Source organism: Silene latifolia, chromosome Y, assembly GCF_048544455.1.
Source record: "Silene latifolia isolate original U9 population chromosome Y, ASM4854445v1, whole genome shotgun sequence".
Taxonomy (NCBI): domain Eukaryota; kingdom Viridiplantae; phylum Streptophyta; class Magnoliopsida; order Caryophyllales; family Caryophyllaceae; genus Silene; species Silene latifolia.
In genome coordinates, this window is record NC_133538.1 from 309,964,494 (window position 1) to 309,985,009 (window position 20,516).

General features: G+C 39.1%; 1 protein-coding gene across 1 annotated transcript; it reads right to left on the reverse strand.

Annotated features, from left to right (window-relative positions):
- Positions 1 to 15,029: 15,029 nt before the first annotated feature.
- LOC141633245 (ras-related protein RABD1-like) lies at positions 15,030 to 20,242 on the reverse strand. Its single transcript, XM_074445694.1, has 8 exons — positions 20,044 to 20,242; positions 19,863 to 19,935; positions 19,647 to 19,694; positions 19,301 to 19,348; positions 18,328 to 18,399; positions 17,131 to 17,286; positions 15,868 to 15,971; positions 15,030 to 15,428 (listed from the first exon to the last, which is right to left on the reverse strand). Exons 1-8 carry the CDS (start codon positions 20,055 to 20,057, stop codon positions 15,335 to 15,337), a joined length of 609 nt encoding a protein of 202 aa, XP_074301795.1. The 5' UTR covers positions 20,058 to 20,242; the 3' UTR covers positions 15,030 to 15,334.
- Between the last annotated feature and the right edge of the window lie 274 nt (positions 20,243 to 20,516).

Sequence of the window (20,516 nt, forward strand, 5' to 3'; positions counted from 1 at the left end):
AAACATTAAAAGGTTACTTATTGTAAGAATAAGAAATTCCTTCAAAATTTTCAAGTAGAATTTTCCAACAGAACAAGAGTCTCATCAAAGGAACGGAAGTGTTCTCGTTGCGCATTCAAGAGCATCATTATTCCAAATCAAGGATAAGGTCAAATACTAAATTATTTGCATAAATCAAAAATCAAAATACTTCCAAAACATTTATGGAGATTTTTCAAAAGTATATGTCTCATTCATGGAACGAAATTGCTCTTGTCGTGCACACAAGAGCGCTAACTTTCCAAGTCAAAGACAAGTTTAAAACAAAAATCGTTCGCCGACAAGCGTAAAACAAGTTATTAAATGTCTCTAATAACGAGTTCTAACATCCTATCAACGTTAAAACCAAAAGAAAAAGGTAATCCACTCAAATTTTCTTTTGCAAAAGCCAAATGACAATTAAAAGATTCATTGTTAAACTCAAAAGAAGTCAAATTCTTGGAAATATAACATTAAACTTTGAAAAAGAATCATAAATAAATCAAAGTTAGTTAGAAATTGAACAAAATTAAGAGTAATCTCGGGTTTCGCAATCAAAGATTATGATAAAGAAGTCTATACTCAAGGAACAAATAGGGAACTAAATCAAATTCTCATTTTCAAACCTTTAAAATAGGTAAAGTTTTGTAAAAGTAATATATTTTTTTTTTTAACAACGAACCAAGAATGGTAACTTGAAATGTTTAGAAATTGTACGAAATGAAAAGTAACTTAGACGTCATAAATGCATAGTACGCTAAGAGGATCCAAACTTAACCAACAAAAGAACTATGACGAGCTTCCTAGGGGTAAGAGTCGAAGTTAGGTGAACAAGGATGTCAAAGGTAGAGTTTTATAGGTTACCAGCATCAAATTTAAAGGAGGAGCATGATGAAGTGGGGAAGAGAGGTATGAACAGTAACGCTTATGGTCAAAGAAGAAGGGAAATTAGGCAACGAGGAAACGCCGGGTACTCAAATCTCAAACACTACATCATCCCAAGCAGTTTCCAAAACTCATAACAACATCACTCCCAAGGATTTCCTCAAAACACTTACGTTACTTCATTCTAAGCTATTCCATGAAATAAGGTACTTCACTATAAGTGTGATTTCGCCACTCCAAATCCTTAAACATCTACTGATCCCAACTTATAATTACATCTCGCAAAAAGGATACCCAAATGAGATTCCAAAACTAGGAACAACTCTCACCTAACGTGGTTCCTATGTAAACATCGCAATACTCACAAAAGTATACCGACTATGCTAACCTCGAGCTCAACTCACTTCCAAGTATAAACAATAAGGCCAAGTTCCATAACCTTAGTATCATAGGCAACTCACACTTAACACACAGAATCCACCAATCGATTATACTCACTTTATCAAGGAACTAGGTATAAGAATCACTAAGTATGTCTCATCAGACTACTTAAGTCTTTCTAACATCACAACCTCTCAAGACCAGGGTTATGGGTCAACCACAAACAAACTCCACAAAGCCAAATTATCCAACCAAGGTTAACATCCCACAAAAGAAACATAACTATAGAAAAAAGGCGTCAAGGGAGGATTAGCAAGGAACAAAGGACAAGTTGGGAGGGTACAAGAGTAGTTTCCAAGGTAAAAGAAAAGAGAGTTTAGAAAAAGAAGTAAGCATCAAGAAGTAAAAGAACAAGGCAAGGTACACAAGAACGAAGAATATCTCCGAGGAAGCAGAAGCATTCTTTAAAGGTTGAACAACTCTTCAATTCTCGGCAATAGGCACTAAGTCTTGATCGCCTCACGGTTATGATCCAAGGGCACTAAAAATCATTAACAATCAACAAACATGTTAAAACCTACCACGAAGCATACACAGAGAGACTACCAACTTAGGTCCTTATTTCTACCCATCTCTCATTCATTATTCAAGGTCAAGTCCAAGATTTAAGTTTGGGGTACACGTGTGTGCGTCGGGAGCAACAAAGGCTCTGATACCAACTGTGAACCCCCGCAATAACGCGGAAAACATAACTTATAAATTCAAGCGGAAATTAGGAAATTTTTGAAACTTTTAAAATTTAAAGCGCGGGTTCAATAAAATCTAAAACACAAATAAAGAATGCGGAAATAAATATTAAGTTATACAAACGTGATAGTCAAGGTGAGGGAAAATATATTCCTTGAATAACAAATGATAAAAGGTGAGTCTGGGCAATCCTACTAAACCGACTACTAGTCTAAGGTGCTCGCTAGCTCACACGTCTAAACCCCACAAATGCATCTTCATGAACCTGTCATTCATCTAAACATGAAAGCCACAGTCAGTAGGGAGTAACTCAAGGTTCTCCCAGCCACAAGATGTCAAAACGAACTTAACAAAGAACATAAATAAACAATCATATTAGATAAGACATGAGTGAATCAAATTATAACTAAACATGGGATCATACGTGTTTAAACCAACAAGGATAAAAGAAATGATGGAATAAACAAGTGAGTCATAAGCAACAATAAATAAATGGAGAAGAAAGACAAGGAAGTAGACACGCCCACTTAGCCACGAGCACGTATTTTAAGGAGATATGACCAAAGTAACCATCCAAATAGTGCAAGACATTTACCACTCTTAGACTATAATTTCCCCAAGTAGGACTACGATGATAATACGGTCGTAGTCTAAATCTGCAAATTCTCGGGTGTACATCCCGATACGACGTGCGCCAGCACAGCACGCGCCCAAGACTAGATTACTAATGGAGACCCAGTACCCCAATCGCCAGAACAACACGAAAGTGGCGGAATGACTAAGATAAGGCTCACTTGCCAGAACAGCACAAGTGGCCAAAAACCGCACTTGCCAAAACAGCACAAGTTGGCCAAACCGTACTTGACAGCACAGCACAAGTAGGCCAAACCCGTACTTGCCAGAACAGCACAAGTAGGGCGAAAATAAATGTCAAGCATATACAATGGTATTATGGAATTTCTACAAGAATACGACTCATTTCAAATAATCATGAGGAATAAGTCATTCGTATTTGAAATACGATAAATAAATAAGTATAAATGAATTAAAGCTCATATTTTAGATAAATGAAGACATTCCATATAATTATGACATGAATAAACAATAAGTTCCACATTTATGATTCATGTGAGAAATATATAAATAAACGACAAATAATGAATTTAAGATACGTTAATCATGTGACGGAAATTCAAATTAATTAAACCCGAACAAAAATAATTCACGGAAAAAAAAAATTAACCCAACCGGGCTACGGCCTAGCCATGACCGGCACCTGCCCAGCCACGGCCTGGCCGCACCCCTGGCACTACCTAGCCACGGCCTGCAAGGTCTGGCCACAGCTCCTGCACAGCAACAATAACACGGCAGCAACATTACCAAATGAAAACGCATCAATTCCTTTTCTTACAACCGTCTTAGGACGAGTTTTCTAAGCCTAAACAAGGCGGGTTTCACCCGTACAAAAGACCCAATCCAAACATGTACATATACTTCAGATGTAAGCAAAGAAAATGGTTCAATTTAGCATCAAGAAACTCGTCAAAACAGTCCGAGACAACTGCCCAACAAAACACATTTTCAAGGTTTCAAGAGGCTCACTTGTGACCATCTTAAGACCAAATTTTAAGCATGAAAAGAGTGGAATTTCTTACATACAACCAACCTATTACATACATAGATATACACATGAGACGGAAATTAATTAATTGGCTCAAATCGTCCGCGAAATCGACTCAAAACAGTCCAAGAAAATCACCCATTCACGACCTGTATACATGGTTTCTAGACAATTTGTGAAGCCGCCTTAAGACAAAATTTTAAACTTGAAATGAACGGAATTTCTTACATACAATCGACCCAAGTCATACCTGTACATGTACATATGACATGATCTATCAAATTGACTCGTACCAACAACAATTTCAGTCTAGAAATCGCGTCCAAAACTGACCCAAAGCAACCCATTTCCACGGTTCTAGCCCAGCACATTAAGTAACAAAAAATTATTTTGGCTTGATCTAGGAAATAAGAGGATAAATAAAGGAAAAGGGGTGGGGAAGCCTTTACGCAAAACACAGCAGACTACTGAGCAATTGATCAGACAAAAGAACGCAATAAATTAATTGATTCATTTCAACACCAAAAGCACGCCCAAAGCAGTCTCATTTCACGCCCCAAAACATTTAAGAGGATATTGACACGGAAATTACCATACAAACTAAAAACGATAGTTCAAAAACAAGGCCACCAACTTTCACTAGACAAAACTCAGATTTTTCGTCCCAAAACAGCCACTTCCAACAGCAATTTAAGACGGAATTTTGAGCACAAGTAAGACGGAAATTAACGTACAAAGGAGAAAAAGACACAAAGAACCAAAATTTATCCAACAAGAGCATATAAAACGACCCATAAGACGAAAGTTCGACGTTTTTGTCGAGTAACCTATCACCGTTACCTTAAACGCTCCTTATTCTTCGAATAAATGGTCCACAAGGCACGAGTCTCACTCCGGGTCTTCGAATCCTTCATCAAAGGACAAGAAAACCGGATAAAGAAGCTAAAAGAGGACACTTTTATAAGACAGCGAAAGAAGAAACCACTACAAAAAGGAGACTTTCTTACCTTGAAAGAATGAGGAAGGAAAGGGGAAGAGAATGGTACAAAAATTATGAAATTTGGTCGAGAAATGGGGTCGGGATCTGAGGTTGAAGCCCGGTAGAAATGGCGTGCGAAGCTCTGCTTATAGTTAGCTGTTGTTTTGTTGTTTTTAATGATGGTGTTTCGAAAATAGAGGGGAGGGGGTGGGGACACGTGAGGGTGATATTAAACAATGGTGTAATAATAATAATTAAGATTATTTAAAAGTAGAGTGTAAGAGGATAGGTGAGTGTGTTGTCGATTTTCGATGGGTCCGGATTAAACTAGTTTCAAAAGTGAAATGTGACGGTCTTATGCTAGACGAAAAAATGTCTCTAGTCTATATTAACTTAAGACGGAAAACTATTATTATTATTATTGTCACTATTATTACTATCCGACCAAAATACGTATTTTTATATAAATTAAGCTTTAAAATTATAGCTTTAATAAAAATCAGGTTTAAAATAAAATTAATTAAATTAAATACTTTAAAAATATAAAATAAAGTAATAGAATGGTTAAATAAATTATAAATGTCAAAATGAGAAATTCGCGGGTGTTACAGCTTTCATCTTTTGCCTAATCAACTTAACCTGTTCTATCATCTCCTGTACCATCTGTGGTCCTAAAACCACGGCCTCAGCTCTATCATCCCAGCAAATCGGACTCCTACACCTTCTCCCGTACAAAACCTCAAACAGTGCCATCCCAATACTCGTGTGATAGCTGTTGTTATAAGAAAACTCAATCAGATCCAATCTATCCTCCCAGCTACCACCAAACTCCATCACACAAGCTGGCAGCATATCCTCCAAAGTCTTGATAGTTCTCTCTGTCTGTCCATCTGTCGCAGGATGAAAAGCAGTGCTCATCTTCAAAGTAGTTCCCATCAACTCCTGCAACTCTTGCCAAAACCGTTATATGAATCTCGCATCTCTATTTGACACTATATCCTTAGGCACCCCATTCAAATGAACCACATGCTTTCTATATCCCAAAGCTAATTGTATCTTGGTCCAAGTATCTTTCATCGGAACAAAATGAGCTGACTTGGTCAAACGGTTCACTATCACCCATATCATGTTGTTACCATGTTGACTCCTCGGCAAACCCACTATAAAATCCATAGAGATAGACTCCCATTTCCACTCAGGCACCTCGAGAGACTGAATCTTACCTTGTGGTCATCGCTGCTCTCCCTTAACCATATGACATGTCAAACATCGAGCCACAAACTCAGCTGTTTCCTTTTTCATCCCAGGCCACCAGAAAGTCTTCTTCAAATCTTTATACAACTTATCACCACCTGGATGTACTGGATATGGTGTGCAATGAGCCTCTGTCATGATCATCTTCCTTAATTCCTCATCATTAGGAATACACCACCTGCCATCAAATCTCACACTGCCATCTGTATGAATAGAGAACCGAGACACTGTCCCTTTCTCTACTCCATCTCTCCACTCCTCAATCTTAGGATCCAAAGCTTTCCTGCGAATGTCATCATAAAGATCTGGCTCCACTGTCAAGTCCCCTCTAGCATCCCCTTTCTGTATCATATGTATCCCCATATTCCCCACCTCATCTCTCAATCTCATCAAAGACATAGTTGTGCATAGATAATGCACACTCTTCCTGCTCGGTGCATCAGCAACCACGTTTGCCTTCCCTTCATGGTATATAATATCCATGTCATAATCCCCTATCAGCTCCATCCACATCCTTTGTCTCATGTTCAGCTCCTTTTGAGTGAAGATGTACTTGAGACTCTTGTGATCTAAAAACACCTTAAAGATTGCCCCATAAATATAGTGCCTCCAAATCTTGAGAGCAAACACAACTGCACCCAACTCCAAATCATGTGTCGGATAGTTCTCCTCATAAGGTTTCAATTGCCTAGAATCATAGGCAATTACTTTCTCGTTCTGCATCAACACACATCCTAAACCATTCTTTGAAGCATATGTATACCTCAAAGTTCTCACACCCTTCAGGTAATGCTAAGACTTGAGCTTTGGTCAAACGCTCCTTTAGTGTTTGGAACGCCATCTCACAATTTTCATCCCAACGAAACCTGTTCTCTTTCCTCATCAACGCTATCATAGGTCTGGCTATCTTAGAAAAGTCTTTCACAAACCGACGGTAGTACCCTGCCAAACCCAAGAAACTCCTGATCTCTGCCACATTCTTCGGTGCTTCCGACCGAGTGACTGCCTCTATCTTTGCCGGATCCACAGCTACACCCTTCTTGGAAATCACATGCCCCAAAAAGGCAACCTCCTCGAGCCAGAACTCACACTTAGACAACTTTGCATATAGCTGATTGTCACGCAAAGTCTGCAACACCAACCTCAAGTGCTCCTCATGCTCCTTAGTCTTGGAATAGACTAAGATATCATCGATGAAGACCACCACAAACCGATCCAAAAACTGACTGAAGACCCGATTCATCAAATCCATAAATACTGCAGGTCCATAAAATAACTCAAACGGCATCACAACATACTCATAGTGACCATACCTCGATGTAAAAGTTGTCTTCAGTATGTCCTCATTCCGTATCTTCACCTGATGGTAACCCGACCTCAAGTCAATCTTGGAAAAGACTGCTGCCCCATTCAACTGGTCAAACAGATCATCTATCCTTGGTAAAAGATACTTATTCTTCACTATAACCCTGTTCAGCTCTCTGTAGTCGATGCACAACCTCAAACTCCCATCTTTCTTCTTCACAAACAGAACTGGTGCTCCCCACGGTGATACACTAGATCTAATGTATCCCTTATCAATCAAATCATCCAGCTCTTTCTTCAGCTCCTCCAACTCCTTAGGACCCATGCGGTACGGGGCCTTAGAGATTGGTCCCGTCCCTAGTTTCAGCTCCACACTGAAATATATCTCCCTCTTTGGTGGTAAACATGGTATCTCCTCCGGAAAAACATCTGGAAACTCTCCCACCAGTGGTATCTGATCAACTGTCGAACTCACCATACTATGGTCTCTCACATGGCATAGGATCAAAGGACACCCCTTTCTCAGATAAGACTTCAATGTCACCGCTGCAATCACTTTGACTTTGGATTTGACAACAAACCCACGATAAGACACACTAACCCCCTCAGGACCCTCTCAAAGAGACTCTCTTTTGGTGACAGTCTATTCTAGGTTTATACTTACCCAACCAATCCATGCCAACTATTATCTCAAAACCGTCCATAGGAAACTCTAACAAGTCCACTGGTAGGTCAACTTGGACAACTATCATAGACACGCCCTTATGCAACCTCCCACAAGATACAGACTCACCCGACGGTATAAAAACTTCCTCTTTTACAGACTTAAACTCTCTCAAACCCAAAAGCTTAGCATGACCCGACGATATAAAAGATTGTAACGCCCCCGAATTAAACAAAACAAAGGTAAAGACACCATTAACAAGAAAAGTACCCGTGATTACGTGAGCATCATCCTCAACTGCCTTCTTGTCCATCATGATCCTACTACGAAAACGCGGTGTACTGACGACCAAAAGCTTGCCACTGGTTTTCTGTCCACCTCCCTGGACAGTACTGGCAAAAGTAGACGGCTTAGCAGCCGACCCCTGGTTGTTGTTCCCTGCTGGTCTCTTATATGAATTACCGCCATTGCGATTAGCCCGACTGTTGTTGTTGTTCTGACCACCCTGATTGTTCCATGACCCAGCCGGCCTCTAGCATAACTCTGAGACGGACCCTGAGAGAAACTCCCCGGTGATCGTCTCTGGAAACCCCTGCTCACAGCACTGGTGCGGTCATGTCTCTTGTGGCCCATACCGCCACAGTTAAAGTAAGATGTCTCCCAGCTGCTACTACCACCACCTCGGCCACGCCCATAGGAAGCTCCATCACTGAACCTCGACCCCTATGAGTAAGCTCTCGCTTGGTTATGGTTGCCCCTCTTGTAACTAGACTTACCACCACCCTTGCTCTCAGCCTTCCTCTTCTCGGGACCTCTCTCCCGATTCTCCTTAGCCATCTCTACCAACCTCTCAGCTCTCCCGGCGCGCTCATATACCTCATTAACATCAGTAAGGGCCCCAACCGGTAACTTTTCCATGATCTTATATGTCAGACCCTTCTCAAACCTCAAGGTTAGCTTCTCCTGGCTCAACCCTATATCCTCAGCATATCTAGACTTCCCGTTGAACTTATGGTAATACTCAGCCACAGTCATCTCCGGAGTCATTTTGAAGTCCTCAAACTCCTCTCTCAGCTTGCTACGGACATGCTCAGGCACAAACTCTCGGCGTATATCTCTCTTGAACTCATCCTAAGGTATAGCTGACTTTCCCTATCTCACATACAGATCTAAGGCACTCTCCCTCACCTTATCCCACCATTCTCCGGCCGCATCTCTCAAGTAGAATGCAGCTTGTTCCACTCTAAAGTCCTCAGGGCAATGAACCACATTAAGAATATTCTCCATCTCCCTATGCTAATTGTCGAGCAAAATTGGCGCTCCGGTGCCCATGTATTCTTTTGGGTTGAAACGGGCTATGGTGACACTCATCTTAGCAAAATCCACTCCAGCCTCTTTATCCTTCCCAAACTTCTTTAAGGCCTCTGTCAGCGCCTCTTGATGCTCAAGCATCTTGGAAATCTCATCAACACTCATCATCTCGGCTCTAGCATACAACGCAGATCTCTTTGGCGGCATCTTTGAACTATATAATAAAAGAGGTAAACATAAACACACATCCCACAACTTAAACACGTATATGACCTGTGAAGAACCTACTCGATCGAGTTGAGGCCACTCGATCGAGTTGCCCACTTACTCGATCGAGTGCCTTGACTCCAGAACCTGACCAGAAAGCCTCACAAACCTCACTCGATCGAGCCTCTGACATACTCGATCGAGTTGACCTCGCTCGATCGAGTCCCCCTACTTACCCGATCGAGTGCCCAAAAACAGTACACTGTCCAGAAACGATATACACCCCACTCGATCGAGTCCCTCACCTACTCGATCGAGTGCCCCCCACTCGATCGAGTCATGCTGACTCGTATACTACCCGCATGCTCAACTCAACTACTTTCCAACCAACTATATAAATAAAGCTATAGGCATACGTATATATAACAAGCAACATCTTATTTCACATGTCTTCAATAAGCCACGTTATAAATCAATGTCATGCAATTCCGTTATTCATATCAACACATATACTCATGTTACTTACTCACCTTTCACCACAACATTCTCCATACTCCACATGCATTCATCCACCGATTCATACAACACATTTCTAATATAGATATGCAACATACATGAATAAACACATAGTGATCCCTTGACACACCCCGTAATGACCGGTTCAAAGTTGTAGGGCGAAATCGCGAATTTAGGACGTCTCCCAAGCGTTTGCATTAGCTCCTAATAACTCCTACCCAGGTTCATTTTATTTTGACTCCCTAGATTCATTGGGTTCATTAGTTACAGGTTCCAAAATCGTCTCTCTGATACCACTTTGTAACACCCCCATACTCTAAGTGCCTTACCAGGACCACTTAAGGCATGGGAATGCTACCATCTCGGTTATCCGAGGCAATGTATATCAAATAGATAATAAAGAAACATACTTTATTAATTAAGTTTAAAGCAAGACAAGTCCAAAACCAAAACTATTAAATACAATACAATGTTCCCAAAAATGCTAATACAAATAATGTAAATAAATGTTTAAGACACAGCGGAAAACTTCTAGACATCTCGTGGCAACTCAACCCAGCTATCCCATGCGCATCATCTCATACCTGCTCAATAACTGCTCACCATCACCGAATGGATCACCACAGTTTTCAAAACATTTAATCGGGGTCAGTTACCGTTTACATAAAACAATCCAACAAAAACAATATAACAACCATCCAATCTCCATCATAACTCCACACACCTGACTACACACTAAAGTGTGTAGTCCTGCCAGAATACCCATCGCAACAAGTATTCCACACCGCCAGTGGGGGACCGCAGCTGTGCCCACCTAAGCGCCGCTCATCTCATCCGAGCGATAACCCATGTTAATAAATGTGCGCATCCCCTCTGTGGCGGGTTCCACAAAGGGCGAATCAAGGGCGTGAAGTCACTCCCGCAAGTGACTCCACTCAGCCGAGGACGCACCTCGCAAACTACAGACAAGCAATCACAACCAACCACATTATACAACAACAATTATCAATTACCGATTCCAATATGATACAAATCAACAACAATGATCAACCATCAACAATACTATGTAAACAATAACCGAGTAGGAAAACCCTACCTGGAATAAGCAACCACATACAAGACCGTCACAAGCACCTAATCAGTAATTCTCCTCTACGAAACCTCCTCCTATAATTTCATATTCATATAATTATCACCTAATCAACATAATACTCCCAAAATCCCCAAATCTACCCAATTAGGGTTTTAAACAAACTCAACGAAACATTATAAAAATTATACAAGAATCTTACCCTTGACGCGATGAACTCAACGGTGTAAAGAACACGACAATCCGACGATCCTAACCCTTGGAATTTGCTAATAACGCGAAGAACAAAGCAACGTAACTCTTTTCTCTCTTTGAAAGGTTTTAGAAAAGTTAAAACTGATTAAGAAGAATGACGGAACCCTTAAATACGAATCACGCGTTATTAACAAAACCCGGCTAAAATAACCCGTAAGACCAACTTACTAGATCGAGTAAGTGACTTACTCGATCGAGTGACCCTTACTCGATCGAGTGTCACACGTACTCGATCGAGTACCCAACAGGCAGATTAATGTTTCGTATAAAAACATACTTACTCGACAGAGTAAGCTCCACTCGATAGAGTACCCATAGACATGGAAAACCGTAGTATTACAATATATAATATATATATATATATATATATTAATGTATAAGCCTCTTAAAATCGCATGCCTAAATAGTAAGAGTAATTCTGTTATGAAAAGAATTGTAGTAATATTAGATATAGTAATATGATAGTAATCACTCATTTGAATAGTCAAAGTAACCATATTAAGAGTTATCAATATTAATGCAGCAGTACTTGAACACCCCGGCCCAAACCTAGGGTCGGGAGCGGTCACTCACGGTAGCTTGTTAGGCTGTGTACATGGGCCACAGATCAACACGGGTCCTTTCCAACACGATTTGTCCTCACTCATGCGCATCTCGGGAACCTTCCCAAATGGTCATCCATCCTAAGTTTGCTCTTAGCCAAGCACGTTTAACTATGAAGTTCTTTCACATGGATAACCAGAAAAGAAAGTGCACTTTGTTGATATGAGTAGAACCTTCAATCCCTTTAAGCACTAGTCATATTTTTAACCAATCAATGGACCTCTTCAAGGGGTACCCCACCGGAATAACGTCTTCGGTTCAGTAGAGTATTACACACCCCCACTTGAAGACGCAACGTCCTCGTTGCGCCTGGCAGCATCTGACCGCAGCTGAGCCAAAACCCAGAATCCTCCCCGGCTAGGTTGGTGACCTGGGTACTCCAGACCACAGGCTCACCAGACGGTCGCAGGGTTGCTCTGATACCACTTGTAACACCCCGGCCCAAACCTAGGGTCGGGAGTTGTTCGTCATGGTAGCTTGTCATGCTGTGTACATGGCCCACAAATCAACACGGGTCCTTTCCAGCACATTTTGCCCCCACTCATGCGTATCTCGGGAACCTTCCCATGAGGTCACCCATTGATACGTGCAATTTATATAGTCTTTTTAGTCTTTTATTGCACGCATTTCTATGCAAAATGCCCTGAATTGGCTACTTTGGTTTGTTTTGTCTAATTTGCATAAATGAACCTGAAAGTGGTGAAACCACGCCTTATCCGTCCTGTTTAGCATGCATTATAAGAAGACCGGAATTATTAGAGCAAGAGACATGCCTTGGAGTGCGTGAAGGAAGGTCAAGGGAGCTGTCAAAGACGAGTTAGAGGTTGAATTGGTGGAAAAGCACTTGATCGAATGGTTTTGTTGATCGATCGAGTGGTTTGGCTAGCACAAGGATTCGATCGAGTGATTCTATCTGCTTGATCGAATTGGCGATTATGAGAGTTCCTCGATCGAGAGCTTTATCTGCTCGATCGAGAGGAAATGCTGGAGAAGACCTCGATCGAGTGGTCTGAATCCACTTGATCGAGAGGTTTATTAGCTTATGCGGGTTTGCTAAGCCCGTGATGTTATATTTTGTTAGTTATTACGCTTCCCTATATAAGGAAGTCGTAATTAGGTTATTAGGGACATCTCTTGGCACACACTTTTCACTGCTTAAACTTCTGAATCTCTGAATTACTCTTAATCTCGTACTTTGCTTTTGTGGATTGATCTTTACGCCGGATTGCTATAGATTGTAATCATTCTTCCCTCCTTAATTTAATCTTAATACGTTGTTTGCTTTAATTCTTGTTCTCTCCTATTTACTTTTGCCCTAATCTCGTTCATGCTTAATTGTTATTGTTTCATCATGTCTCTAATTAGCATTCTTATCATTATTATGGTTGACACCCATAATAACATGAGTAGCTAATCCTCTCTATGCTAGGGCTAGAGAATCCATGGTAGGATTGTGACGATGTAGCGAATAGACTAGATAATTTATATGTGAGAATCTTTCCCCATAGCAATTTAATTGTAACATCAATTTAGTTGAGTGCACGCTTCTAAATTACATTAATCTGGTTAACTTTACTCCTGGATTAGAAGATTGGAATAAATAGACTTGCTATGAACAGTAGACTACCTTAATGAGGACGGAAGTTAAGTTAGTGGAAATCTAGGATAGAAAGTGGACCGAAAGGACCTTTATCTTATCCCTCTCACAATAGATTATCTAGGCTATTTGCAGCTGAGTCGATAAACTACCATGGTGAACCGAAATCCTGGCATATTCTCTTTATTTGATCACTTTACCGTATTTACTCGCTTTTATTGCACTTCCTTAACTTCTCCTTCCTTCAATCTTTTAGTAGTTTAGAAATCAAAATTAAAACCCCCCATTTTGTGACTCAAATAGACGGACCTTAGACAGATATCTTGCCTCCCTGTGGAGAATCGACCCTACTTATCATTAGCTTCCGTTAGTATATTTAGGTTTATTTTTGGTACACAAATGACAGTATCACCCATCCTAAGACTACTCTTAGCAGAGTTCTTTCGCATGGATAACTAAAGTGCACTTTGTTGATATGAGTAGTACCTTCAATCCCTTTAAGTACTAGTCAGATTTTTAGCCAATCAATGACCTCTTCAAGGGGTTACCCCACCCGAATAACGTCTTCGGTTCAGCAGAGTATTACAGTAATGAAATTAACAATAATTATGGTGGAAGTAGTGAAACAACAGTAGTAATAAAAAAATGTAATAAAAGTAACAATACTAACAACAAAAGAAAGTATATATGAAAAATTAGTTATAATCAATCGATTTAAGTAAAATATTAATAACGGGAGTGGTGAATTTGTCTCATAATTTATTTCATTGTAATTTTTAGATATCTCATTGAAAAATATACTCCCTCCTATTCGGGGTTTTCTTCCCCTTTAATGTGGGCACAAGATTTTAGGAAATGATTAAAGAATGAATAAAGGTAGATGGTGGGGTTTGTGGATTGGAGAGAGGAATGAATAATTAGAAATTAAATAAGGAATTGTGAATTAGGTGGGGTTTGGTGATAGAAGAGAGAGATGAATAAAATAAGAGTAAAAGTTGGGCGGGGTTTGATAATAGGAGAGAGAGAGAGAGAGAGAAAGATGAATAAAATAAGACTAAAAGTTTCCAAAATAAGAAAGGGGAAGAAAACCTGAATAATCCGTTTAAGGAAATAGGGAAGAAAATAGTTAATAGGAGGGAGTATTAATTATAAATGGTAATTTTAAATAAGCTTTAATGTTAAATAGAGATAACCCGGGCGGGGCCAGACACCAATACAACAACAACAACAACATCAGAGCCTTAATCCCAAAATGATAAGGTCCGGAATATAAGTGAACCAAGTATTAATATATAAGAAAGTTATTGGTAGAAAGTAATAAATCCAAAAAGAAATAATTTTTTTAAAATTTAAATATTTCAAATAACGTCAAATACTAAAAAATCAACATGTATCATTACCCTCCATTGTGCACTCTCCATCACCATTCCCTCATCCAGCCCGAGAAATCTCATATCGTGCTGTATCACTCTCAGCCATGTCTGTTAAAACCAATCCTAGTATATATTCGTTTTAGAACCCCTTCGATGCCACGGAAGATGTAATTTGGAGCTATACGATTACTCATGCTATAGAACAAAGAGGCAAAGAGCCACATAAATCAAAGTTCACATGCGATGTTTCTTTTTAAACAGATGAACAGATTACACAATAACGTCTGATCAATACTAATAGTTAGACAAAAGAAATTGACATAAAAATCTATCAGATTACACGGCAGTTCATTCCACTAGAAGAAACCTACCAACATCGAGATAATTCTGAAATGAGGAAATAACGCTCCACAAAGCATACACGGTTGAACAATTAGACCCAAGGTACAATAATACACAAGTTTTTAGTTAACGTCCTCCAGATTAACAAAGAGACGCGAAAAGTGCAGAAAAGCAGACGAGGGGTTGTTAAGTACAGCAATTGCTCTTCTGCTCTATAGGCCGCCCCTTCAATGGAACAGTTCCTCGTGATGACTTATTGGCTGTAGTCTGGTTCCCAACTCTGCATTTTTCAGATTTTTTTTATAAACATTAGCATCCCTACGATTACACGAGACAATATGAAGCATACCCGCATGCCAACTCCACAAGGTAAATCCAAATTCTACATGTCCTAGCGCCTAGTGGTGGTCGTTTGATTTGCAAGAAATTAGGTATTCACAAGATTTTATATTTTAAGCTAATCGACAAAAAAAATGTTGGGTTGAACAATGGAAATGGGGTCCACAAGAATGGAACTCGCCATTAACCACAGGGCCTGAGGGCCTATGTCAACAACTACAGCAATTTTGAAGGAATTTGAAACCCATGTAATGAGTTGTGTCAACCAAACAATTAACAACCTACCGTTTGATCTCGAAAATTATATGATGCAAAGTTAAAAACCATCAACAGGACAAATGTCAAATCAGTACGAGTTTAGAAAGCTTAATTTAACTCACTTTTTCTTAATTTCACCAGCCATAGTCAAGAAGGCCTTCTCAACATTAACTGCATCTTTGGCACTTGTCTCGAGGAATGGAATTCCAAGCTCATCAGCCAAAGCCTGATTATTCAACAAGACAAGAGACTCAAGCTAAGATAAGGCAGAAAATGCATTACACAATGATCGGCAGATGCGTGTAAATGATGTAAGAGATACATCGGGTCGAGAAACTAGATTGATTGAAATCAATCTATAACATCCTTGCGGATAAGAAGGTAAAAGAAAATCAAAGATTTTCAGATTACCATGAAACAAGCATAAAAAGGGTGTCAAAGAGGAAACTCTCAAAAGGAATTTCACTATTAACTCCCCAAACAAAGAATTAAAGAATAAAATAAAAAATAAACTTAAAAAAATACTTCCAAAGTTACTGTGTTGGAAAAAAAATCTAGATTTAATAGAAAATTTTCCAGATCTCAGAATCCAAAACGTAAATGCTGAGTTCCAAACCACATCATCATATACTTACATTTCTATCATCAACCATGAATTAGGTGCAAAGAAAAACTCTTGAAATAATGCTTTATCTCGTTGATTTAAACCTTCATTAACTCAGACATATGACTAGAATAAACTCTCCTAGGCTAAAATGGAGAGTAAGTTAAAGTCTAGTCTTTAAGAAGGAAAAAATCAAGAAAGAAAACTGAAATTTTTTCAATTAAAGCACTAAAAAGACAAGAAATCTAAACAACCATGAAGAAGAAGATGAGAAAAAATAGTTGTGAAGGGGATTGAAGCTAAGAAAAAGGAATGGCTAGGGAAGAAGATCAAGGAAATATTTTCCAGATCTACTCCAATTCTTCGGAATTTGAGAGAGTTTCTCTCTCATGTTCTCTCTCTTAAGACCTTCCGTATTTGAAGCCCAACCCCGGGTCGAGGGACACTATAAATCTATTCTTTTGTGCCTTCTGCCCATTTTGGTGTTTTAGGGTCCACCATTGTGCACAAAAATGGTAGTTGCTTTTAGGGGCGAAAAATATCATTTATACTCCCTCCGTTCCAATCATTTGTTAACCTTTGTTTAATATACCTTCACAATGAATATAAAAGGTAAAACAAATGACTCAGACGGAAAAAGCATATTTTTTAGCAAGTAAAAGAGGATGTTTCACCAAACACCAAATAACAACACACCTCTGGAGTCAGGACAACTAGGGTTGCGGTATTTGCACTACTTTAAGGAGTACAACATAAAGTTTCAGCAGTAAATGAAAGGTACCTGTCCCATTTGTGTGTCCACAACCCTGTTCTCCACCAGATCACACTTATTACCAACTAGAAGCTTGCACACCGAGTCATTTGCATATCTATTAATCTCATTTAGCCACTGCTTAACATTATTGAAGCTCTCCATCTCCGTGACATCATAGACAATCTGATCCAATATGATGGAGTTCTCTTTAGTAAATACCAAAAGAAGGTACAGAGTATAATACTACAGAATACATCATAAAGGCAATAAATCCCTAGAAAATATGGACAGAGGAAAGACTGAAACAAAAAAGTTTACAGCACAAAAATTGTAAGCAGTTCCAAATAAATGGTGTTGTAAAGGTCCCAAAAACAGTGATCTATGATTCTAAAGATGGCAATCTTTTTACCAGAACCAAACTCGAAAGCTCGTCAACGGAGGTGTCAACTAGACTAGACAGCTGCTTTTTTTCTTTATGATGACACGAGCAGCAGCCAGTTACAAAAATAACAAGGACTAAAAACATTAAATTCAAGTGAACCACCTAACCCACAAGGCTATAAGCTTAAAAACAAATATGCAGCAGATAGCTGTCCTTCATCAAGACAATTCAATGAGGGAAGTTTCAAGATTATTTCAAAGTAAATTTGCCACTGCGCACGCCACTACGCCAGTAAGTTGTATGAGAACTGCCTCTCTGGCCTATAGTATCTAGACAAACAATTTTGGATAATCTACATAACAAGCTTCCCAACAGTGGCTTTTGATCGATTTATATGAGTTCATGCTTCATCCACCCACTATCGAACAATGTCTCCTCACCCTTTCACCTCATGCAGAAAACAAAAGTGAGGCTGCTATTCCAAATAACAGCTCATCACTATTCAGTTTTGGAGATAGCTACATTCATTCCTAAGAATGAGAAGAACGTGGCTACTACAAGATTCACACAGCCACAGCTGAGAGACTATCTCAACTAATCAAATTGCAAATATGTGAATGTTTCACTATCCTAATACTTGAGTACTTCAAGGGGAAATAATAATTTAAGAATAAAAACACAAATTGGAATAAGATAAAAAGTAAAAACCACGGCAAATATCAGAGCAGTAATTCTGTTACTTTCAGCTCATTGATTTTCTGAACTCATTTTCCACAATATTGTCATTAAGTAATTCAACTGATATGGAGCTTCTGTTCCACTTATATAAAGAATTAACTTACAATAATTCCATGTGCTCCTCGGTAATAACTGCTAGTTATTGTCCGGAACCGCTCCTGCCCAGCAGTATCCCACTGGAAATAGATAGGTAACCAGATAAAGAAACTTAAGCTTGTAGACAAATCTCAAAGAACAATAGAAAATTAGCATCTATCAGTATAATTTTTATAAAATGTTAGGCAATACTTCTACTCAAGCTAACAACAGGTGACAATAGACATAAACCAAAAGAAATTTCATAATTACTATTCATACACAATTCTCGCAAAAAAGTAAAATATACCTTTACATTGACGCTTAATCGGTAGGTCAAAAGGAAGGTTCATTTGATGTTTGCGAGGAAAGAGTATACTAAAGAAACAAGAGTAAAATCCATAAAGCTGCACAGCCCTCACCCCAAACACAAAATCAGAAACTAGAAAATGGCCACTAGAATACACGAAACAGGCAACATATTTACAACTTGATTACTGAGGCAAAGTGAATGGCTAAGAAGGTTGATATTTTGCCAACACAAAGGATTGCCGAAAAGATGGACAGGAAGCTGGCACGATAAAAAGTGTTAAAAATTTCTTGTAAACTTATATAGGGTAATAAAAAATGAAAATTAACGCAAATTATCGCGTTTTGTATTGAGATTAAAGATAATAAGAAAATTTACTCATTGAGATTATAAGAAACCTTCAAAAGTCCAATGAGTCGTCCATGAGTTGGCTTTAGGATGTCATGAGACAGTTTGTTACCCTTGGCAACTTATGACTAGTAAGCATAATAATATGAAATCAAGTAAAGCATGGAAGCACCACAAAACCATAACAATGTAATTCAGATTTCAAACTACCTACATAAAATATAGCCCACAAATGCTCATCAACTCATAATGACAACACAAACTACAATATCACGACCTCGTGTACAAGACCATGCTCATCCACCATTTAAATAATAAAGTCGATAACACAGAGATCGACTCACAATCTGTAATTTGACGCTCTTGCCCTCCAACTCTGTAGTTCTGATTTTCTGCAATACAGGAAAACACAAACCCCGTCAATCAAATTCCTCATTTCTAAACACACATATTTACAAGAAAAGTTCTCAATGGCACACTCGGTGTATCATATCACCGTACACCCTCACCAACGATAATGCAACATTTCTATTTCACGTTAATTATGTTTTATTGTTCAGATAAAGTATGAACAATTCTATTTTTCTCATTGTTTGGGGAGTACAGTGACGTGGTACACAGCGTATATCTAACAATTTCTCTAATTGCAAACAGAAATGCGTAATAAGCAAATTGCACAAAGAAACTCACAAAATCAACTCCAATGGTACTAATATAGCTGTCAACATATGAATCATCCTGAAACAAACAAATCACAACCATTTACATAAATAATCAAAATCAAAATAAAATGGCAAAACACCCCTCCGTCTCAATCATTTTTTTACCTTTTTCATTGCCGGGTAGCGATAAATTAATCCAAACAAATGATTCAGACAGAGGGAGTAACGAAATGGGTAAACATACTGCAAATCTCAAAAGAAGGCATGATTTCCCAACAGATGAGTCTCCAATTAGCAACAACTTGAACAAAAAATCACTGCCCAAAAAAACCCACAAAAATTAATCAATTAAACCCAGAAAAATGCAATCTTTTTGTCACAAGACTATCAGCTAAATTAATACACATAAGAAGAAGTACACATACTATTCATTACTCATGGCTGTTGATCAAACGGTGAGAAAGGTCTTCTTCTGTAAAGGGAGACAAGAGACAAGTGTGGGTTTTGATTGGATTTTGTTGGAACGTCTCTGGGGGCAATCAAACTCCGTCTGTGAGGGTTTTCGAACATTCACTGTGTGTCCCAAGCCCAGATAAAAGAGGAGGGTTGCGGTAAGTCTATGGCAGCCAGCATAAAAACTTATAGTCACATTTTATAGACATGAATCGGAATTTGAACTTCGTTGGGGCGTCTCCTCAGAAGCGACGCGCTGCACTTCTTAGACCCGGGTGTAGTGAAAAGTATGTGAAGGTTGTTAGGTCGTCGTCCGGAAGCGACGCGCCATCTTTAGACCTGGGGTGGTGTCAAATAGGCAAGGGTGCGCTACATCTTCTAGACCCGGGTGTAGTGAAAAATATGCAAGGGTTGTTAGGTCGTCGCCTGAAAGCGGCGCGCCACC